General features: G+C 39.6%; 1 protein-coding gene across 5 annotated transcripts in view; it reads right to left on the reverse strand.

The window, feature by feature from the left end:
• Positions 1 to 24,798, reverse strand: part of TNNI3K (TNNI3 interacting kinase) — a 346,902-nt gene that overhangs the window by 51,153 nt on the left and 270,951 nt on the right. For 3 of the 5 annotated variants that reach the window (XM_024989528.2, XM_024989529.2, NM_001078008.1), the window contains 2 exon segments: positions 17,257 to 17,316; positions 12,617 to 12,786 (listed from right to left, as the gene is read on the reverse strand). In XM_024989528.2, the coding sequence (XP_024845296.1) occupies positions 12,617 to 12,786; positions 17,257 to 17,316 (230 nt within the window). 5 annotated transcript variants of the gene reach the window in all.

Below are 24,798 nucleotides of genomic sequence, written 5' to 3' on the forward strand. Positions count from 1 at the left end.
CTTATCATTAGGAATCAGGCCGTTCACTGTCCCAATATGTCATTTCATCTAATTGAAAACTGAGAAATCTGTCACCATTTATTTAGCAGTTTGCCTCAGGCGAATCTTTACAGGTTCCCTTCCCGTGGCTGGGAATTAGTTAATTAGTATTACAAAACACTTGAAGAGGGACACGCACTCTGGATCGCCCTTTGGGTTATGGGGGAACCCATTTTAGGTTGCTAACTAGCACTGCTGAAGGAGAGAAAAGAAAATGAGATTACAGCATCAGAGTTGCCGTGGTGCGAGCTACATCTTTCTCTCTTCAGTGCATATGTTGTAACCTACATATGTCACTCCCTCACTCTTTTCGTGCAAATCTTTTATGCTTGACAATAATTCAGGTCCTTAAAGCTTATTAAAAAAAAAAAAAAGCTTATATGCCAATTTGACATACCTAGGGCTCTTCTCATATCTTCACTTTTATTAATTTCCTGTTTTTCATCACTTCCTCTTTGGAATAGAATATTTTGTCTGATGTTCTTTTTTTTATATTTTTTATGGAGAAAGGCTGTTTCAAACTATGGGTGGTTTAAAGTCAAGGCACTGAAGGGAAGGACTGACATTTTTCACGTGCTCCTAACTTTAAAGCTGAATGCCTCTGGTGAAATCTCTAAGCCTCTTCAGCACAGCAAGTCAGAAGGCCGGAGGCCTCACCCGTGCTTTGTCAACTGAATGCTAGGTGGCGCTAAAGAGCAAGGCAACTAGAACAGAGCTAACAACCGCTGTAGGTGCACAGAAGCTGAAAGGAAGTTCTTACATTGAGATCTGGCACGTTTCAGAACAGACTGTTTCCATTTTTGATCGATGGTAGGATATCAGCAGCAAGAGATTCAGAGGACACCAGCAATCAATTTAAAGTCTTCCATCTTTCATTTTGTGTGTGTATGTTTTCATCTGGGAATTGTTTTATTTCACTAGTGTTTTCTGGGTGTGGCCCTTAGGGCTGTGGTGAGGAGATTTTCTGTAAATATAAACAACTGGATGTGCTTATTGTTTGACATTTATGGAAACAGTTTTAACTTCCTGAAAGACCTCTCCGCTTTCTTTAATTTTCCCCCCTTATTAGGTGACATTCAGGGACATAATGAGAAGGTATAACAAGTGTGTTCACACCCTCACATCAACGTGCATAGCTATATATTTCCTCTCTCAACCCCATACCCCATGACATTAAGAAATTTTCTGCTTTTGTTAATTAGGAAAAAATGTATGGGCAGTTTTGAGCTTAAAAAGAAAGAGATAAAAGGCAACTGACAGGCATCATGGCACGTGCTTAGATTCCAGCTGCTCTCCTTTGCCTTTTATATTTTGCCAGCACAGACCCTTAATGAGCTTGATATCTGACCTTCAGCAAGTGAGTGTCACGAAAATTATACATCCCAGAGGTGAGAACCATCCCGAGGAAAAAACTTGTCTCGTATCTAGATTAGGCAAGCAACTTCTTACTCTAGTCATTATACAGACAATGTGAGAAAGGCCCATAGAATTAAGTCAAGTGAGTTAGGCAACTCTTTATACGAGCTCAGAAGATGCTGGTGAACTGAGATGGTTTGATATACACTGAGTTCTTTTGTACACACAATGTTTAATAAGTAAAAGACAGTTCAGAAAGTCAAAGATGCTATCTTTTTATTATTTCCTTAAATTTATAAATCTTGAAACTGATGTGTAGAATCAGCTAAAAGATTCTGGGCCTTCATTGTATTTATGAGTGAAAGGGCAGTATTTCTTTTCATTTCTAGGATTGAAAAACTCATGGAAACCCTCACCTCTGAATAGGTTTTTTACTGCACAAAAATGTCAGCTAAAGGATTTTTTTTTAATAGTGAATTCAATTGACTACTGTAATAGAGAATACATATAATGAGAGAAAATATCTGGTTTTTACAAGGCACTTAATTCAATAAACAAACCATATTGAAGTAGAGTTATCTTCAAAACTGGTCCCCAAATATTTAGAAGGAAGGAGTTTATCTTTTCGTATGTTCTGATTAGTTTTTGCTGCTACTAAAAATGTGGCCAGGGAGTCGGGCTGGCTTCCAGAGACATGACTAAAGAAGATAGAGGGCAGGGTTAGGCCATGACCTGCTGGTGAATGAGGCAGCAGGTGTGGAGTTTGTTTGGTTCAGGTTAGGTATGTATCAGTGCAGGCAGCTGATTATAAAGGATTGTTGTGAGCAGACATAAGCTGAGATAAAGTGGCTATTATCAGAGGTAGTCAGAGTGAGAAGGGAAATTTTTCCTTCAATCAAAGGCTTGGCCATGGACTGAGAGTGTGCTGTGTGCCATTGAAGCTGGCAGAGCATCTGAGGGAGGTAGTTCAGTACTCTGGATAGCTCCCTGCTGATCATCCTCAAAGTGTAAACCAGAGGTTAGAAGTTTCTGCTTCTTAAAGATAGTTCAAACATGTTGGCCAAGCAGAGCCTCAGAGACAGCATGATGTAATGGAAACACTACATTACACTACAGACAGACCCAGGTTCAACTATTAATTACCATTTTCTCACTATACAGTTTTATTCAAATTACCTAAATCATTGGAGTCTCAGTTTGTTTTATCTGGAAAATGGAAACCAGGAGGCCAACTTTATTAAGATAATTCTAAAGATGAAGTGGAATAATATTGTGAGATCTGTCATGATCATTCATTAATTCCACAAGTAGGTATTTAGCACCTATCAGACCTTGTTCTAAGTACTGGAGATACAGCATCAAAAAGGAGAGAAGTTCATGCTCTCATGATGTTTACATGACAAAATAAAGAGCAAAAATTATCAGAAACAATAAGCTACATACTTATATCTAAAAACTTCATATATAGAAACAGAAGATATTCAGATATATGATAGAATATAAAATAAGTGTGTGTGAAAAAATAGAAGTGTGTGGAAGAAACGGATTTTCAAAAGAGTCTAGTCAAATTGAAAAAAGCATACAATTTCTAGGATTGAAGTAGATATTAGAAATGAATTGAATCAGAATTGCAATGAAGAGAGCAGCATGCTAGATCCAGCTACCAAGGGTACTAGATAGATTTGAAGAAGTTACCAGAAAGCAGCACAGAGAAAATAAAGGGTGGAAAAAATATTTTAAAAAAGAGTGAGGAATGTGGAAAACAGAGTGAGAAGATCTAAAATACATCTAATTAGAATTCCATAAAGAGAGAATAAAGGAGATGGGGTAAAGACATATAAGAGGTGGTGAATAAGAGTTATTCAGAATTTATACAATATATCAATCTTCATATTCTAGACACCTAATAAGTTCAAAGCAAGATAAATTTAAAAAAAAATCCATACCTATATACAACATAGTTAAACTATACAATACCAAAGACAAAATTCTAACAGCAATTAGAAAGTCCAGATTAAAAATTAAAAACATGATGATTAAGTTCACAGATGATATTTTAGCAGCTGCAACAACAAAGGTGTGGAAACGCATCCTAAAGGTGCAGGGGAAAATTAATTAAACACCTTAAACCCTATATCTGCTAAAATATCTTTCAGGAGACAGGGAAAACAAAGGTGTTTTCAGATGTTTACTTCTATTAATAACAGAGTCACGCTAAAAGAATTTTAAAAGATGTGTTTGAGAAAAAGGAAAATTATCTAGGAAGATGGTGTAAGATGTAAGCATAATGAACAGTGAAAGAGTATATATAGGCAAATCTAAATAAATCATAGCTATGTAAAAACCAAAATAATACTTAGACGGCAGAATCAGAAAAACCATGATGAAAATAAAACAGTGGACAGAAATATGTAATTCAGGAGGGAATGAATGAGACTAAAATTCTCTAAGATCTCTCTTTTTTTTTTGAGAGTAGGAAAAATAAATTAACATAAAATTTATTAAGTTTAATATGCTCAAGTTTCTAGGATACCCCCTAAGGAATAGAAAACCAGTGTGTCTATTCAAATAATCCAAAAGAAAACAAGAAAAGGATAGAGTGAGGAAAAAACCTAGAGAGAATAAAGTAATATGGTAGCAATGAATTCAAATTATTTCAGCAAAAACAATGAATTAATATGGCAAAAGGTATAAGAACCTCACAGTGAAGATTATAAAACCTAACTAAAAGATATTAAGGAATATCTAAAAAATGCAAAAACATCACGTTCAGTGCAACGGAGACTCAATATCATAAAGATGTACTATCTTCCCAAATTGATCTATAGATTTAAAATACTTATAATCAAAAGCTTATGATTTTGAGAAAATGCAAGCTGATTATAAAATTTATATGGAAGAGAAAAAGTCAAGAATAATCAAGAATAGTCAGGATGGGATGTACCTTATCAGATATCAAGTATTTAATAATGCTATTGTAATTAAAATTGTATATAACTGACACAGGGATAAACAAATGTCCCATGGAAAAGAACAGACAAACTGAAAACAGACCTATCTAAATATAGACCCTTGTTATGTGAAAGAACTATTATTACAGGTCATTAGGAAAGAGATGGTTATTCTTTTTAGAAAAGAGGAAAAGAAAATTCATGGTCATCATTTCACATTTGTTTACCCTGTTTTGTTTTTACCTGAACTATATTTCCATCATCTCTCTCTTCAGTGAAACCTTTCCCAACTACCTCAACTCAAAGAAATCTCCCCTTTTTAAACACAATGGGAATAAAAGTGTTAATTCTTTCTCTCCTCACTCATTTCCAGCACCCAGTTCTTCTTTGGTTTATTAAAAAGAAATAGGCAGACATTTATTGCCCTAATATTGAGGGGATGGGATGGAAATAAGCTTGAATTAACTGGTGGTTTGTAACTTTCGGACAAAAAAAAGTTTGAATTTGATAAGAAGGTAAGGGTCAAAAACTCTGAGTGTCGCAGTTGTACTCAAATTTGAGAAACACAAAGCATGGTGTTCATAACCCAATTAATGATTCCTCTAATTTATTATAGTTAAAAATATTTAACATTCATCACATACAGTTCTACTATAAATGAGATACTGTAGGCACCAGAAAAAAAAAAATCCTGCCTTTAAGTAATTATGAGCTAACGGGAAATTAAAAATAATCATAATACATTCTTTCAAACTGTGGTGCTGGGGAAGACTCTTGAGAGTCCCTTGGACAGCAAGGAGATGAAACCAGTCAATCTTAAAGGAAACCAACCCTGAATATTCACTGGAAGGATTGATGCTGAAGCTCCAGTACTTTGGCCATCTGATGTGAGGAGCTGGGAGAAGGGGAGAAGAGGAGAAGGGGACAACAGAGGATGAGATGGTTGGATGGCATCACCAACTCAATGGACATGAGTTTGAGCAAACTCTGGGAGACAGTGAAGGTCAGGGAAGCTGGCATGCAGAAGTCCATGGGGTCGTAAAGAGTCAGACAGGACTGAGCAACTGCAGAACAACAATCATTGTACAAGACAATATAGAAATGCATTGTCTAGTCAAGGCTATGGTTTTTCCTGTGGTCATGTATGGATGTGAGAGTTGGACTGTGAAGAAGGCTGAGCACCAAAAAATTGATGCTTTTGAACTGTGGTGTTGGAGAAGACTCTTGAGAGTCCCTTGGACTGCAAGGAGATCCAACCAGTCCATTCTGAAGGAGATCAGCCCTGGGATTTCTTTGGAAGGAATGATGCTAAAGCTGAAACTCCAGTATTTTGGCCACCTCATGTGAAGAGTTGACTCTTTGGAAAAGACTCTGATGCTGGGAGGGATTGGGGGCAGGAGGAGAAGGGGACAACAGAGGATGAGATGGCTGGATGGCATCACTGACTCGACGGATGTAAGTCTGAGTGAACTCCGGGAGTTAGTGATGGACAGGGAGGCCTGGCGTGCTGCGATTCATGGGGTCGCAAAGAGTCGGACATGACTGAGCGACTGAACTGAACTGAGTGGCACAAACTGCCATGGCCATTTATAAGGCATGAGTGGGAAGGAGTTAGGTTCAGTAAAGCCTCTCACATGACATAGTGATCAAGCTGACTGAGATACTACTGATGGCTGATTCATATTCTTATAGACTTGGTGGAGGGGGAGCTGTCAAGGTTAAAGACTAGGATATGGGAATCAGTTGACAGTTAAACATAGGGTGTGCGTGGGAAACAGTAGAACTTCTCGCTGTCTATAATGTGTGTCACCAGGATATTGTCATTTTGTGCAGGATAATTCTTTATTTTGGGGGGCTTTCTAAAGCACTGTAGGAAATTCAACACTTGCCCTGCCCACTAAACATCAGTAGTACCTCCCTAGTCACTGGGAAATATAAAAAATACCAAAACACAAAAAAATATTTCCTATAGTTCCCAAAACTCTAGACTATTTTTTGAGAAGTGATGGGATCATTGTCTAGAACTACTGGAACATCTGATGTTCAGGGAGAGGTAGAACTGGAAATGTGTCTAACTGGTCATTTTGGACTCTGGATTCAGGATGACATGACTTCACGTAATTTTAGAGGCCATGTGGAATTGGTGGTGGTTTTAAAGTAGGGTAGTGATAAAGCTGGAGGTCTACAGAAGGAGGATTGTGCTGGCAGTAGAAGGTTGAGTAGATTAGGGCATGGAGAAGCTGGAATGGGAGTGAGAGAAATTAGAGACATGCATGACAAAGGAAGCCCAAGTTTGGACAAAGGGACTGGGGACTAATGTTTCGTGTGTGTGTGTGTAGGTGTGTGTGTGTGTGTGTGTGTGTGTGTAAGAGAGAGAGAGAGAGAGGAGAGAGAGAGAGAGAGAGAGAGGCAGAGTTTAGAAAGAGAAAGAGCTGGGGCCATGGGTTGAAACGATTGTGGTGAGCTGGCAGGAGAGAGAAATTGGGGATGAAGAAGGGATTGAAAGAAAATGAACATTTAAGGAGCTTGAGGGAAATTTTCAGTACAAAAAAGCATGTAGGAGCAGTGGTAGACTAAAAAGGGGCATATTTGCCCTTCAGTAGTGAGGAGGAGACACCAACCATGGCTGTTACTGGATAAACATCTTGCTCCACAGCGGTGAGTGGACATGAGCCCTTCACTGCTTCTTTTTTTCATTCCTCCTAGGTTTCGTGGTGCTATCATCTTATACAATTGCTGCATTCTAGAAAAACTATGTGTAAATTAAAAATTTATACCTTATATTCAACTTTTGTAAATTGAATTGCATTCTAAGTGCACTAGGCAAGCTGTCTATTTAAAGGAATCCTCTGATGGACCCTTTTGTAATGTGAAAAATTAATTCCAAATGAATCTGTTTCACAGTTCCAATCTCTGTATCTCTGCTTTTCTTCTCCTGGACATCTAACTAGGTCATAGCATTCTATTCTCAGAGCCCAGCCCCACACAAACACTAATTGGTTTTCACATCTGAAAGGTTGTGTATCACTTTGTCATTTCTAAATTTACATGATGCAATCCATGTACAAGATGGGAGATTTCATACCCTGTGGGAGGAGCAAGTGCCACATGCTTAGTTTTCCAAATATATCTAGAGACACAAAATATTTTTAAAAAGGCAGAACTTCGGGAGTGCCTTCCTTAAACTCAGATTTCATCAGTTTGGGGTTTCTTTGGGAATTAATGAATGCCTATTACCCGTGGAGAAAATATCTGACATAGTTTCCCACCTCGATACTTATTTTATAATGGAAGATAATAATTAAAAACAAATGTGGAAACAAACAAAACCAAAACCCCCACCTAATCAAGAATTACAAAACTACAGACTGTAAACTTTATAACCCCAAAATTGAAAAATAAATAAATAAATGCACCATTTTAAATATATTGTTGAGGGCTCTGGAACCCAAAATTGGGAATGTACATTAGTCAGCATACAGGTCAAACCTTATTGCTATTTAAGAAAAAAATCATGCTGGGCTAAAAATCATACCTTGTGTGATTGTAATTAATTAGTTAGGCTGTCTCTTAGATCAGAGGTTGCTAGAACCTTGCAAGGACTTTTGGGAGAGACCACACAGGCATTCAGGCTTTACTGGTGGTGGCTCAGCGTTGAAGAATCCTCACCTGTAATGCAAGAGCTGCAGGAAACGCAGGTTCGATCCCTGGGTGGGAAAGATCCCCTGGAGGAGGGCGTGGCAACCCACTCAAGTGTTCTTGCCTGGAGAACCTCCCAGGGACAGAGGAGCCTGGCGGGCTACAGTCCATAGGATCACAAAGAGTCGGACACAACTGAAGCAACTATGCACGCACACAGGCACTCAGCCTTCAGAATAGTCTCCTTTGGTAGCAGCTGCTGTTTCACCTTGGCTCTCAGGTTCCTCTTTGTTTATCCTATCAGTTGCATCAGAGTGACTGGAAGGTTAGATTGTAGCATTCTCTTCCAGAGTGTTTCTCATGTTTGGATGTATATTGGACTCAACTGGGAAACTTTAAAAGCTTCCCATGTCTGGGTGACATCGCCATGGATTTTGGTTTAACTGGTCCTGGGCGCTGGCACTTGTCAAAGTTCCCCCAGGTGATTCTAATGTGCAGCCAAAGAGCCACAGAATTCCAGGCTGTTAAATTCATGGCTCTGCTGGATCCTTGGGCTCTTGGACTTTAAGAACCTACTGATCTCTGGTCTCATGTGCTCTGTCTTTCATATACACATGCTGAAAAGACAGGCTTGGGAAGAGTAGTTGAATTCTTTCCCTGACCAACTTCCAGGAGGCACTGGAAGAAGTTCAACAAATACAAGTATTGGCAAAATACATCAAACTTCTGAAAAGTGACACCTCCTGTGCCAGAGAAATTCAGAAAGCATCCTGGGTGAGAATTCCAATTCTGCTTCCTTAAACTTAGTAAAATTACTTACTCTTTCTCAGCCTCAGTTTCCTTATCTATAAAATTGGAATACTTCCTTTCTAAGGTTTACTTAAATGACTGTTCAAAGTGTCTAAATAGTGCTTAACATGCCGCAGAAGTGCATAGTTATAGCTGTTTAAACAGAAAGAATACAGAAAATAATTAAAGCTTATCCACTGACTATACTCCAAAATAATAATAATTAAAAATTATTGAGCCAGTTTATTCAATTATTTATCCATGGAACAAATATTTATTACATACTGACTTCATTCCAATCATACTGCTAGCTACTAGGGACACAGATACGAATTTAACAGACATGATTCCTATCTTGGCACATCTTACAACTCAGCTAAGTACTTTATTTCTGGAGGTGATTTCAAGCAGTCCAAAGACTGAGCTTTCTAGAGGAGTGGTATGACTACAAACTGACCTTCACCACACCCTCACAGCAAATATTCAGAGTGTACTAGGCCGTTAAGAAATTTGTGCCAAACAGACAGACAAGCACTTTATCAGGGTTCCATAACTGTCTTGAAGGGCCAGGGAGGTATAAAAACCCTTATGAGAATATCAAAGGGAGCATCTCAGAACACCTGACGATTTATGCCCACTCTGTGTACCTTCTGGTACCTTCTGGGTTCTCCTAGGCCAGAGAAGCTATGTTCCCTCCACCCCCAGCTCACCCAGTTGGGAGTGCTGCTGTGCCTCCCTTCCACACAGCCATCTATGTGTTGTAAGTTGTGACTTACCTACATTATGGGAACTTGCATCTTTTGTTTGGGTCTGTTAAGTGTTTTTCAACCAATCGCTTTCTCTTTTGACAATACTGCCTCTCCCAATCACAATCCTAACAGCTAGTACTATTATCTGTGTATTACACATAAGGGGCTTCCCAGGTTGCTCTGTGGTAAAGAATCTGTCTGTTAAGCAAGAGATGGGGTTTGTTACCTGGGTTGGGAAGATCCTTTGGAGAAGGAAGTGCAACTCACTCCAGTATTCTTGCCTGGAGAATCCCATAGACAGAGAAGCTTGTGGGCTACAGTCCAAGGGGTCACAAAGAGTCAGACAGGACTTCATGACTAAACTGCCACTCACTATTAGGTGTAAGACTTAGGTAACTTGCCCAAGGTCACTTATCTGAGCTGTTAAGAGGCAAAGCCAAGATTGAACCTCCGATCTGTCTGACCCAAGAGCTCATTGTTTTAACCTCTGCCTCACTGGACAAATCTCAGGTGAGTATGCTTTAGAAATACCAAAATATGGCTCTTCAGAGAATTAATTTTAAAACCACAAGTAAAGAAAAAGGAGAGCAGGTGGAACTAGAAGATGATGCTGGGACTCAACCTAATCTAATATTGGCCTGTGAGCTCCTTATGAAATGATGTGAGACTGGAATCCAATAAAGAATTGTGTCCAGTTTGCCTTGTTATCAATCAGACCTCCTGATACTTAATTTCATGACATTCCATAGATTAAAGTCTAAATGATTAAGGTTCCCACCTCTTCAGAGCTGTAGCTGCAACCCTTTTGTCAAACCAGGAATGTAACAACTATGGCTAAAAAGGCAATAGTAACAATTTGTAGAGGGTACAAGACCCTTGCTAAAACTAGATAATCTTTCCCCACCTTCAGGATAAAAATTTTGACAGAATGTGTGGATGTGCATATGTGTGTGTAAGTGCACGTGTGTAATGGCTTATGTGCAAGTACTCGGGTGTGTGTAGACAGACAGAGATTTTCAGCTAGCCTTTTCTGATTCTCCATAGGTTGCAGTATACACTTTGAAAGGTATCTATCCAGCTCGCTGTAACTGCTTTTATTGGTCCCTATCCCAATCAGGTCATTGTCAACCATGTTTACTGAATGAAATATGACCCCCATCTCCATTCCAACCACATTTGTTTAGACTAGAGGTGGTCATATGATCCAAAGGGACCAATCATATTTTCTCTCATGGCTAACTGTACTCCTCATTCTGCTTTTTGTGTTTATGCCCTTTGCCATATGACTTGTAGGACCTCCCACTAGAGGGTGAATATATTTTCTCTCCCTATCAATGTCAGACTCAGCCGTGTGACTTGCCCAGGGAATGCCAGAGGATACAGGAGACTGTCTAGTGGGAACTGGGGCATGTAAATGGCAGTTTGTTGTGGAAGAAGGCTGAACTCATCTTTCCTCTTTTTCTGACTTGCCCTTTTGCTTAAACTTATTTGTGGCTTTTTTCTTTCATTGAGGTGAAGTTCACATAACATAAAATTAACCAGTTTAAAGTGAACAAGTCAGGGGCATTTAGTACATTCACAATATTTTGCAACCACCACCTCTATCTAATTCCAAAATATTTTGATCGTCCCCAAATAGAACCCTGTATCCAAGAAGCAGTGTTTCCTGATTTCCCCCTTCTCTACCCAGATCCTGGCAACCACCAGTCTTTTCGTTTTTATGGATTTACCTATTGCTCTTGACTGAATTGTGTCTCCCTCCCTCCAATTTCTTATGTTGGAGCCCTAACGCCTCATGTGACTGTATTTGAAATAGGGCCTTTACAGAGGTGAATAGGGTGAGATGAAGTCAAAAGAATGAAGCCTTGATCTGACAGAATTGGTGCCCTTATAAAAAGATAAAAAGACTCCAGAGCTCTCTCTGCCATGTGAGGGTGAGGTGAGAAGGTGACCATCTGTAAACTAGGAAAATGGCCCACTGTAAGTCCCATTGGAACCCAACCATGCTGGTACCTTGTCTTAGGTTTCTAGGCTCCATGGTAAGAAAATAAATTTCTGCTGTTTAAAACATTCAATCTATGGTATTTTGCAATAGCCTCTTAAATACACTTTACTCCAGATATTCGTATAAATACAGTCATACAATATAGATCTTTGTCCCTTTTCTTTATTTAGCATGTTTTCAGAGTTCCTCCATGCTGCAGTATGCATCACTACATCATTCTTCTTAAGACTGAGTAATGTTCTAGTGTATGGATACCACTTTTTTAAATCTATTCTTCTGTTGAAGGATATTTGTGTTAGTTTTCTTTTTTTTCTCCCCACCTTTTGGCTATTGCGAATAGTGCTGCTATAAACATTTGAGTACAGGTATTTGAGTATTTGTTTTCAATTCTTTTGGGAATATATCTAAGGGTGGAATTGCTGGCTCATATGGTAATTCTCAGAACACTGAAATTTTGGTGCTCAGATTTTTCAGAGCTATTTCCTGATTCCCACACAGAAATTCTCCCTTGAATTCCATAAGAAACTCTTAGAATACTTTCAACAAATTCCTTTTGCTGCTGTAGCTAGACAATTCTTGCTTCGGCAATGAATTAAAGCTTAGAGAACCTAAACTAATAGACAACAAAATTTCTACATTTTGGTCAAAATATTAGAAGAAAACAGGCTCAAAACTCCCCTTTTGAAGCCTGTCACAGGGGTGGTAAATCCCCTGAAGATATTAATCAAGTCAGGTGACTATGTTGGGAAGGCCCTGGAATCTGACTTCACTGTGTAACTGTTGCTTAGATTGCTGTTGCTATGTTGCTAAGTCGCTCAGTCCTGTCCAACTCAGCGCGACCCCATAGATGGCAGCCCACTAGGTTCCTCTGTCCCTGGGATTCTCCAGGCAAGAACACTGGAGTGGGTTGCCACTTCCTTCTCCAGTGCATGAAAGTGAAAAGTGAAAGTGAAGTCGCTCAGTCATGTCCGACTCTTCGCAACCCCATGGACTGCAGCCTACCAGGCTCCTCCATCCATGGGATTTTCCAGGCAAGAGTACTGGAGTGGGGTGCCATTGCCTTCTCTGTTGCTTAGATTACCACGTACCTTTGCGACCAGGCAGCATAGGACCTTGCATTTAGAGCATATTCCAGTTCAAAACGACTTCGTAGAGCTGCCACATGGCTCCGGCCAGGCCCTCCGCGGTTCACCAGACAATCAGAAGAAGAGGAAGGTGAGAGAGACCCGCTGCTGTTACTTGAAGCAGGAGACATCAGCTGAATGAAGGAGGGGCCATTTCAATCATTTAATAAATCCAACAGGCTTAAAAGCATAGTATTATAAAATGTAGATTTATTTTAGCTTTCTATTCTAGGATTTCTCATATTTTAATTTCTATTCAGCTCAGCTTGCTTCAGGCCTTTCCTTTCAGCTTCTGATGGCAACACTTGGCTAGCTTAATTTACTTTTTTTGACCCAGTTATATGCTGAGAACTGACCCATAAAACTTATGCTTTTCTTTCTCAAAACACAGTAGGCTCAAGTCAGATTCATAAAACAGATAGAAGATCATTATTCAATGGTTAAAAGATTCTCTACATTTTCACTATAGTGATAAGATTCATGGGAGAGTTCCTTAAAATTGGAATTTATGATTATTCCCTTCTTACATGAAATGATTCCCTTTACATGCACTGAATTTACACACTTTTCCAAGGATACATCCATTTCATAAAATGAAGGATGCTTTAATTTCCAGCAAGGATGAGGACGAAATAGAGTTAATGTAGAGAGTTTTGAAAAATAATTACACATAGCTAAGTGGACCATGAACTTTCAGATATTCAAGGTGGTTTTAGAAATGCAGAGGAACCAGAGATCAAATTGCCAACATCTGCTGGATTATCAAAAAAGCAAGAGAGTTTCAGAAAAATATCTATTTTTGCTTTATTGACTATGCCAAAGCCTTTGGCTGTGTGGATCACAACAAACTGTGGAAAATTCTGAAAGAGATGGGAATACCAGACCACCAGACCTGCCTCTTGAGAAACCTATATGCAGGTCAGGAAGCAACAGTTAGAACTGGACATGGAACAGACTGGTTCCAAATAGGAAAAGGAGTACATCAAGGCTGTATATTGTCACCCTGCTTATTTAACTTATATGCAGAGTATATCATGAGAAACGTTAGGCTGGAAGAAGCACAAGCTGCAATCAAGATTGCCGGGAGAAATATTAATAACCTCAGATATGCAGAGGACACCACTCTTATTGGCAGAAAGTGAAAAGGAACCAAAAAACCTCTTGAAAGTGAAAGAGGAGAGTGAAAAAGTTGGCCTAAAGTTCAACATTCAGAAAAGTAAGATCATGGCATTGGTCCCATCACTTCATGGGAAATAGATGGGGAAACAGTGGAAACAGTGTCAGACTTTATTTTGGGGGGCTCCAAAATCACTGCAGATGGTGATTGCAGCCATGAAATTAGAAGACGCTTACTCCTTGGAAGGAAAGTTATGAATGACCTAGATAGCACATTAAAAAGCAGAGATATTACTTTGCAAACAAAGGTCTGTCTAGTCAAGGCTATGGTTTTTCCAGTAGTCATGTATGGATGTGAGAGTTGGACTGTGAAGAAAGCTGAGCACCGAAGAATTGATGCTTTTGAACTGTGGTGTTGGAGAAGACTCTTGAGAGTCCCTTGAACTGCAAAGAGATCCAACCAGTCCATTTTAAAGGAGATCAGTCCTGGATGATCATTGGAAGCACTGATGCTGAGGCTGAAACTCCAATACTTTGGCCACCTCATGAGAAGAGTTGACTCACTGGGAAAGACTTGGATCCTGGGAGGGATTGGGGGCAGGAGGAGAAGGGGACGACAGAGGATGAGATGGCTGGATGGCATCACCGACTTGATGCACATGAGTTGGTGTGAACTCCGGGAGTTGGTGATGGACAGGGAGGCCTGGCGTGCTGCGATTCATGGAGTCGCAAAGAGTCAGACACTACTGAGAGACTGAACTGAACTGAAGTACAGTTAGAAAATAGAAGAGTGTGAGGGAAGAAAATGAGAAAGAGAAAACAAAAAATAAGATAATAGTTTTCTTGAATTTTTTAATAAACTTGCTGTTTACACACTCTGTGGTTGTGGTTTAGTTGCTAAGTCATGTCTAATTCTTGCAACCCCCTGGACTGTAGCCCACCAGGCTCCTCGATCCATGAGATTTTCCAGGCAAGAATACTGGAGTGGGTTGCCATTTCCTTCTCTAGGGGATCTTCCTGATCTAGGGATTGAACCCTGGTCTCCTGCACTGCAGGCAGATTCTTTACTATCAGAGAAGCACTATCAGAGAAGAACATTAATTCTTTGATATAATAATTTCATGAGACAGTAGATTTTTATTTAAAAAATAATATATGTAAATTTTAGGCTCTTCAAGTAGACAAGACATTTCTCAGTAAAGAATCATGCAATGTTGAAATGAACCTTCAGACTTTCCAATGATTTAGTCTCATCCTTGTCATCCTTACGCAGTCTGATGGGGTATCTACTACATCCAGATCCATTCATTTATCTTAGGATGGCTCTGACCATTGGAAAGTTTCTTCCTCATAATTAACCACATCTACTACTGGACTTCATTTCCATCTGTTGGCCCACAGAGAACTAGGCCAATCCCTTTCCTATATGATATAGTTCTTCAGATGTTTATAAACAGCTGTTGACTCATCCTAATTTTGCCTTGTCCAGGATAAGCATCTTTGATTCCTCTAATTGGTTGTCGATCCATTCACCATTCTGATTTCTATTCCTTAAAATTTGTGTTCCAGTTTTAATAATCCCTTTATAAGAATATGTGCTCAGTCACTCAGCTATGTCCAACTCTTTGTGACACCATGAACTGTAGCATGCCAGGCTCCTCTGTCCATGGCATTATCCCAGCAAGAATACTGGAGTGGGTTGCCATTTCCTCCTCCATTGTAAGGATATATGTTGGGTACTATTTTGTTTGGCCATCTCAGAAGAGAGAGGAATGATCACATTCTTTATTCTGATGTAAGACAGATATTTCATATTCTAACTCCCCCAAGGTTTATTATCCACTAATCATGGTGCTCCAAAACCATTATCTCCATTGTTTGATGCTTCTACTGTTGTTTCCTTGACTCTAGTGCATGATGATATATTTATTCCTGTTAAACTTATTCTTGTTAGATATGTCCTACTACTTTATCTTCCAAAATACTCTAGAATCCTGCTTTCAAATATTTGTTCTGTCTCAACTTTATTATATCTGCAACTGTGATGAGCAGAGAGACTTCTTGACCAAGATCTGAACCACTGACCAAAAGTTGAAGAGTAGAGAGAACGGAGCCTTATGGAACTCCACAAGTTAAACCCCTTAAAGATGATCCTAGTCCATTATTTAGTGCAACCCACTCCAGCAACTTCTCTTTGCATATAGCCTGTAGTTACTCATCTTCTCTACTAGGGGAGACTGTGCTAAGAGGCTTGGTCAGTTTAGTACATCCTACCATTATCTCTGTTTCTGGAAATCACTCTCTAATCTAACTGGATATATCCCATGCTTGGCACAACCTTGCTCTTTCAAACACAAAGGTTCAAAGTGAGAGGATACTTGAAACTGAAGCCTTAAAAGTGCTTCTCAACATCCCAGGCCTCTGGTAGATGCTCTTGTTTGTAGGGGCTACTGTAGCCCTACCAAATATGCCTTTACTTCTCTCTAGTTTGTATGTTTCAGGACTGAAGAGAAGGGAAAGGAAGCTTTATGTCTAAGACCAAAGTTTCATTCCATAGGAAAAACTTTCTCTTTATAAATCCCGGTAAAGAGTCATGAAATAGAGACACTCCCTGCAGGCTGTAGTTGCAGACCTGGGGCACTTCTACAAAAGATTGCATTCAGATCACTCTTGGCTAAAATTTTTAAAAAAGAAAACTTTTGTTGGATGGTTTCACTCTGGGATTTAGTTGTGCAATCTCAGATTGATGCTGTCTTTCTCCATTTTTGCCCCTACACTTCATACACTCATTTATACATGAGCCTGTATGTGTAATGTCCATCTTCCTCTCTTGTAGCACTTACCTGCATTGGGGAATATATTATTATTTTTGAATTAGTGCTGATGTTCCAGTTCCCTTGACTATTTTCAAATGCTATCTCCTGAACAGGTGTATAGAAGATTAAGGCAATTATAGAGAAAATTAAAGCAAACAGCTCCTTAATATTAAGGAAAGAAAATTCCATTAGCCTCATTACCAACACATATCTCTTTATGCAACATATGTGTGGTACACAAGCAATGCCTCCCGATTAACTTAACATGCTAATTTTAGAAACAATTTTTTTCTGTTCTTACTGAACATAAATGGACAATGGCTTAATGTTTTAGCTTACATTTCATTGTATGTAAGAATTTTTGTATAGAAAAAATTGATTTAAATCATCTTCTAACATTTTTGTTATATTTTAAAATTTTTACTTATCAATTTTTTAAATTATGCATTTGCTTGCCTGATCATTTCTTGGAAGAGCCCAAATTCACTCTGAATTTGCCTTTGTCCCTATAGATGCAGTTATTAGAACTTAAGTGACAGGGTAAAAATATGAATGGAGTTATGGCCACTCACACTTATATTCTTTCCATAAGTACCAGCAACATCCATCCCCCAAGAATTCTGTGTATCCAAGCCTTTTTAATGGACATATTTCAGAAGGTAAATTTCTTACCTCAATGTTGCAGAGACACTCTTCTAACTTGGTAACAACTTCAGAAAATTCCGGTCTTCCCTGTAAATAAAGAAAAGACTTTTTTCCCCCAAAGAATAAAAGAGAGGCAGCTCTCTTTGGATTTTAAAATTTAGTATTTGCATGTATAAAGAATGAGATTAACCATCAAGTATATTTTTATTTAAAATACACTTGTATTGAAGTGTTAATTGAATGTTCATTTGCTGTTCAGGGAGGAATGTTGAGTCTCCCTCTGATAAGAGTTTTAAGTCAGCATTTGCAACTACATTCAGATAATGGAATAGTGGAAAAGCTTTAATTAGCTTTGCATGCTTTTAAATGGCAGGTTTTCCTCTTCAAAATGAAAGAATAAAAGTGAATACTAAAAACTATTAACTATCTCTGTGCCTTATAATACACTGTACAATGTGTCTGTAAGAAAAGTACTGCTACAGCTAATTTTATAATTAGGTTCACTTTTGAAAATAGCATCTCAGATTCAAAACTATGATCAATAGCAACCCCACGACTATGCCCTACTTTAGAGGTTAAGATAAGCGTTTTATCTTCAAAAAGTGTCATTAAAGGTATTGTCTACTATGAATCTTCCTGCCAGATGAGTTTGGTTAAATAAACAGTTCTTGTATTCTGATTATATTGTAAGCTTTGTTCTAGTTGCTAGGGATATATAAGTGAGTATAGATCTGGGGGAAAAATTCTTGGGATTTTAGAAAATGTCGGTCTCTTTGGAAGAAATTATATGCCTCCTTTTGTCAGGTCCTAAGGACTACATAACCTATCATTTCTCCCTTTATGAAACTTTCACTGCCAGGAGGTGGATAGCCCAATTTAACATTCAGGTGCTGTAACCAACTAATTTAGATTCTTAGTAGAGCAATTTCTCCCTTAATATCTAGCCCTCTCCTGAGGACACTGCCTCCCCGGAGCTCTCCAAGAGGAAGCTGTTTTGTCTTACATGTTCCTGTACCTCCAGGAGTGTGCGGGTGATGGTGGGGTAAGCAGGGGTCTGTGTCTTTCCCACTGACTTTGCAAATTCCGAATGGTTTCTCCTTGAAAAGGTACCAGTTTATCAAGCTTTTCCACAGAGCCACTCTCCTTTGGTCAAAGATTTTGCATCTGGCTCACTGTTATGTTCTCTAGCATGACTCTCAGGGTTTTTATTATCCAAGCAGATAATCACAAAGGTGACCCCTGACTTCCGGGTTCCTTTGTCTCCTCTTCTTCGATGATCTTATCCTCTACCTTCCCTTGGTTAATTAGCTTGCTGGACTCATTCCTAGCGATGCTTGCAACTTCTCCGAGCTATTCCACCTCACACTTTCCACCAGATCACTCTCAGGGCTCTGCCTCCTTCCTATCTAGCTCACTTTTTCCAGAAGCCTGACTCCAACAAACTTTGACCACATAAATCATCTCACCACTTAAGAAAACCCTGCTTTTTATTGTGATGATTTTCAAATATACCCTAAAGCAGAAGAAAACAGTGCAATAAACCAATATCCATGTGTGTATATAAATATATAGTGTGTGTGTGTGTGTTTATTACTCAGCCTTAAAACCCTTATTCTTGCCAATATTGCTCTATCTTCTATCTATCATCTAATCTGTCTCCCCTACTTTCTGTTCCTGTTACCATCTTTTCACTGTCACAGGGTCACCACATTTCCTCCCTGATTTAGCTTGGATTTCATTGACAATCACTCCCTTCCACACAGCCTCAACTCCCTTGCCCTACTGTGTAATTGTACACAATTGGAAAAATCCTAGTGTTGATTAAATCATCCTGATAGGTCTTATTTCAAAATTATGACCCTCTAATCGGAAGTGACCCTTAGTACTGCTCAGAGAGCCTAGCTCATTCTGTTTAACACTCTATGTGGCTATTTTGCACCTTCTCTTTCCTCAAACCTTCAGCGATCAATGCAAAGAAATAGAGGAAAACAACAGAATGGGAAAGACTAGAGATCTCTTCAAGAAAATCAGAGATACCAAGGGAACATTTCATGAAAAGATGGGCTCGATAAAGGACAGAAATGGCATGGACCTAACAGAAGCAGAAGATATTAAGAAGAGATGGCAAGAATAAACAGAAGAACTGTACAAAAAAGATCTTCACGACCCAGATAATCACGATGGTGTAATCACTGACCTAGAGCCAGACATCCTGGAATGTGAAGTCAAGTGGGCCTTAGAAAGCATTACTACGAACAAAGCTAGTGGAGGTGATGGAATTCCAGTTGAGCTATTTCAAATCCTGAAAGATGATGCTGTGAAAGTGCTGCACTCAATATGCCAGCAAATTTGGAAAACTCAGCAGTGGCCACAGGACTGGAAAAGGTCAGTTTCCAATCCCAAAGAAAGGCAATGCCAAAGACTGCTCAAACTACCGCACAATTGCACTCATCTCACATGCTAGTAAAGTAATGCTTAAAATTCTCCAAGCCAGGCTTCAGCAATATGTGAACTGTGAACTTCCAGATGTTCAAGCTGGTTTTAGAAAAGGCAGAGGAACCAGATATCAAATTGCCAACACTCGCTGGATCATGGAAAAAGCAAGAGGATTCCAGAAAAACATCTACTTCTGCTTTATTGACTATGCCAAAGCCTTTGACTGTGTAGATCACAATAAACTGTGGAAAATTCTGAAAGAGATGGGAATACCAGACCACCTGACCTGCCTCTTGAGAAATTTGTATGCAGATCAGGAAGCAACAGTTAGAACTGGACATGGAACAACAGACTGGTTCCAAATAGGAAAAGGAGTTCGTCAAGGCTGTATATTGTCACCCTGCTCATTTAACTTATATGCTGAGTACATCATGAGAAATGCTGGGCTGGAAGAAGCACAAGCTGGAATCAAGGTTGCCGGGAGAAATATCAATGACCTCAGATATGCAGATGACACCACCCTTATGGCAGAAAGTAAAGAGGAACCAAAAAGCCTCTTGATGAAAGTGAAAGTGGAGAGTGAAAAAGTTGGCTTAAAGCTCAACATTCAGAAAATGAAGATCATGGCATCCGGTCCCATCACTTCATGGCCAATAGATGGGGAAACAGTGGAAACAGTGTCAGACTTTATTTTTCTGGGCTCCAAAATCACTGCAGATGGTGACTGCAGCCATGAAATTAAAAGATGCTTACTCCTTGGAAGGAAAGTTATGACCAACCTAGATAGCATATTCAAAAGCAGAGACATTACTTTGCCAACAAAGGTCCGTCTAGTCAAGGCTATGGTTTTTCCTGTGGTCATGTATGGATGTGAGAGTTGGACTGTGAAGAAGGCTGAGCACCGAAGAATTGATGCTTTTGAACTGTGGTGTTGGAGAAGACTCTTGAGAGTCCCTTGGACTGCAAGGAGATCCAACCAGTCCATTTTGAAAGAGATCAGCCCCGGGATTTCTTTGGAAGGAATGATGCTGAAGCTGAAACTCCAGTACTTTGGCCACCTCATGCGAAAAGTTGACTCATTGGAAAAGACTTTGATGCTGGGAGGGATTGGGGGCAGGAGGAGAAGGGGACAACAGAGGATGAGATGGCTGGATGGCATCACTGACTCGATGGATATGAGTCTGGGTGAACTCGAGTTGGTGATGGACAGGGAGGCCTGGTGTGCTGCGATTCATGGGGTTGCAAAGAGTCAGACACAACTGAGCGACTGAACTGAACTGAACTGACTGATAGCTCCTACTACTATTTCAACCACCTACCTATGTCTAAATTTACATAATCTGCCTTCACTTCCTTTTCTATAGATGAACTTTGCCTGATTCTATCTAAGGGCAGTTCCTTCACTGTGTGCTAGACCTTATCCCTGCTAATCTACTCAAGGACATTGCTCTAAGGATAATTCTTCCTTCTGTTTTTTGCATCACTTCACAGGTGGCTCAGTGGTCAAAAGAATCTGCCTGCCAATGCAGGAGACACAAGAGATGAAAGTTTGATCCCTGTGTTGGGAAGATCCCCTGGAGTAGGAAATGGCAAACCCCTCCAGTATTCTTGCCTGAAAAATCCCATTGTCAGAGGAGCCTGGCAGGTTACAGTCCATGGGGTTGCAAAGAGTTGGAAACAACTGAGCACACATAAAGTTGTCTAACAAATCATCAAAAATGCCATGGTTTAAAATAATGCCAACTTATTAGCTCACAGTTTCTGTGGGTCAGAGTTTAGTATAGGTTAACTGGGTCCTTTGCTCTGGGCCTCAACAGATTAAAATTATGGCATCAGTGCACTCTGTGAATATCATCTGAGTCTTTTCCCAGCTTGCTGGTACAGGAAGAACTCATTTCCTTGTGGATGTATGACTCAGGTCCTTATTTTCTTGCCAACTGTTGTTCAGCGGTGACTGTCAGCTTCCAGATGATGCCCACAGCTCCCTGCCACACAGCCCCTCTAAGCAGTTCACAACATATCCATTTGCTTTCTTTCTGGCCAGCAAGGACGTGTGTCTCTAAACTTCGCCCCCTGTAACCAACTGAAGAAAAATTCTTTGCTTTTAAAGGGGTCATTTGAGTAGGTCACACCTACCCAGGATAATCTTTGTTTTGCCATATTAGAAAACATAATTATGTGCTTAATTGTTCATCATATGCATAGATTCTGCTCACACTCAAATGAAGGGAGTTATTCCTGGCATGTATACCAGGGGGTAGAAATCTTGAGGGGGCAACCTAAAATCCTCTTTATTAAATGTTAGCACTAAAAATGGGGGGGAAATCCTGGAAGAAAAGGGTCTGGGAGAGGGAGCCCCATTATTTGGATTTGCATACATGCATGCTAAGTCTCTTCAGTCGTGTCCAACTCTTTGTGACCCCATGGGCTGTAGCATGCCAGGCTCCATTTGTCCATGGGATTCTCCAGGCAAGAATACTGGAGTGTGTTGCTATCACCTCCTCCAGGGGATCTTTCCTACCTAGGATTGAAACCCTGCCTCTTATGTCTCCTGCACTGGCAGGTGTGTTCTTTACCACTATGGCTACCTGGGAAGCCCATTTGTATATAGACTCTGCCTAATTCTCTGGCTGACCTCTGAAACACATATGCATAGGGCAGACTCTAAGCAGTCCAGGGAGGCTAAAAGAAGGGAACTTGGATCTTCTGCTCAGTGCAGAACATTGTTCTTACTATTTTTTCAGTCTAGAATTATCTAACTCTTATTCTCTGCCTTATTCTTTGCCCTCTTCAAGTCCAACTTACATGATACATCTTTTTTGAAAGTATCCAAGGACTTCACAAAATAATTTTTCGCTTTCACTTCAGTCAATTCAGTTGCTCAGTCATGTCTGACTGTTTGTGACCCCCATGGGCTGCAGCACTCCAGATTTCCCTGTCCCTAACCAACACCTGGAGCTTACTCAAATTCATGTCCTTAGAGTTGGTGATGCCATCCAACCATCTCATCCTCTGTTGTCCCATTCTCCTCCTGCCTTCAATCTTTCCCAGCATTATGGTCTCTTCCAACGAGTCAGTTCTTCACATCAGGTAGCCAAATTATTGGAGATTTTGCTTCAGCATCAGTCTTTCCAATGAACATTCAAGACTGATTTCCTTTAGGATGGACTGGTTGGACCTCCTTGCAGTCCAAGGGACTCTCAAGAGTCTTCTCCAACACCACAATTCAAAAGCTTCAATTCTTCTGGGCTCAGCTTTCTTTACAGTCCAACTGTCACATCCATACATGACTACTGGAAAAACCATAGCTTTGACTAGATGCACCTTTGTTGGCAAAGTAATATCTCTGCTTTTTAACTTGCTGTCTAGGTTGGTCATAGCTTTTCTTCCAAGGAACAAGCATCTTTTAATTTCATGGCTGCAGTCACCATTTGCAGTGATTTTTGAGGCCCCCAAGATAAAGTCTTTCACTGTTTCCACTGTTTCCCCGTCTATTTGCCATGAAGTGATGGGACCGGATGCCATGATCTTAGTTTTCTAAATGTTGAGCTTTAAGCCAACTTTTTCACTCTCCTCTTTCACTTTCATCAAGAGGCTCTTTAGGTCTTTGCTTTCTGCCATAATGGTGGTGTCACCTGCATATCTGAGGTTATTGATATTTCTCCTGGAAATCTTGATTCCAGCTTGTGCTTCATCCAGCCCAGCATTTCTCACGATGTACTTTGCATATAAGTTAAATAAGCGGGGTGACAATATACATCCTTGACATACTCCTTTCCCTATTTGGAACCAGTCTGTTGTTTCATGTCCAATTCTAACTGTTGCTTCTTGACCAATACAGATTTCCCAGGAGGCAACTCAGGTGGTCTGGTGTTCCCATCTCTTGAAGAATTTTCCACAGTTTGTTGTGATGCACACAGTCAAAGGCCTGAGGTAGTCAATAAAGCAGAAATAAATGTTTTTTTGGAACTGTCTTACTTTTTCAATGATCCAGTGGATGTTGGCAATTTGATCTCTGGTTCCTCTGCCTTTTCTAAATCCAGCTTGAACATCTAGAAATTCATGGTTCACGCTTTGTTGGAGCCTGGCTTGGAGAATTTTGAGCATTATTTTGCTCGTGTGTGGTAGTTTGAGCATTCTTTGGCATTGCTTTTCTTTGGGATTGGAGTGAAAAACTGACCTTTACCAGTCCTGTGGCCAGTGCTGAGCTTTCCAAATTTGCTGGCATACTGAATGTAGCACTTTCACAGCGTCATCTTTTAGGATTTGAAATAGCTCAACTGGAATTTCATCACCTTCACTTGCTTTGTTCGTAGTGATGCTTCCTAAGGCCCACTTGACTTCACATTCCAGGATGTCTGGCTCTAAGAGTGAGTGATCACACCACTGTGGTTATCTGGGTCATGAAGATCTTTTTTGTATGGTTTTTCTGTGTATTCTTGCCACCTCTTCTTAATATCTTCTGCTTCTGTTAGGTCCTAACAGAGAACATTCACGCCCTTGTTTGCATGAATTGTTCCCTTGGTATATCTAATTTTCTTGAAAATATCTCTGTCTTTCCTGTTCTATTGTTTTCTTCTATTTCTTTGCACTGATCACTGAAGAAGGTGTTTTTCTCTCTCCTTCTTTGGAACTCTGCATTCAAATGCGTATATCTTTCACTTAGATTTTTTCACTTTCACTTAGATTTTTAAAAGTCTTTCTTGTGTTAAAACTGGATATTTACATGTATATATCACTAGCTGAAACATGATTTGAGGGTAAGCAAAGGTCTGTTTACTCCTGTATACCTAGCATGTTCCATTGCACAGAACAGCTTAATTGACCTTAAATTTGTTACATTAAATTGCATCATGATAATAAAAAGAATTATACAGAATCTGACTACCTCTTATCCTTACCATCATCTTTTGCTAGTATTATTATAATTTCGTTCTAGCTGCTTTTGCTGCTTCTAATCTCTGCCTATTAAAAAAAGTGTGTTCTCAACATGGTAGCCAATCCAAAGCTACCATCATACTCAATAGTGAAATATTGAAAGATTTTCCTTTTAAGGTTAGGAATAAGACAAGGATGCCCACTCTCATCAATATAGTATTGGAAGTTCTAGTCATATACATTAGTCAAGAAAAA

This window comes from Bos taurus, chromosome 3 (genome assembly GCF_002263795.3).
Source record: "Bos taurus isolate L1 Dominette 01449 registration number 42190680 breed Hereford chromosome 3, ARS-UCD2.0, whole genome shotgun sequence".
NCBI lineage: Eukaryota > Metazoa > Chordata > Mammalia > Artiodactyla > Bovidae > Bos > Bos taurus.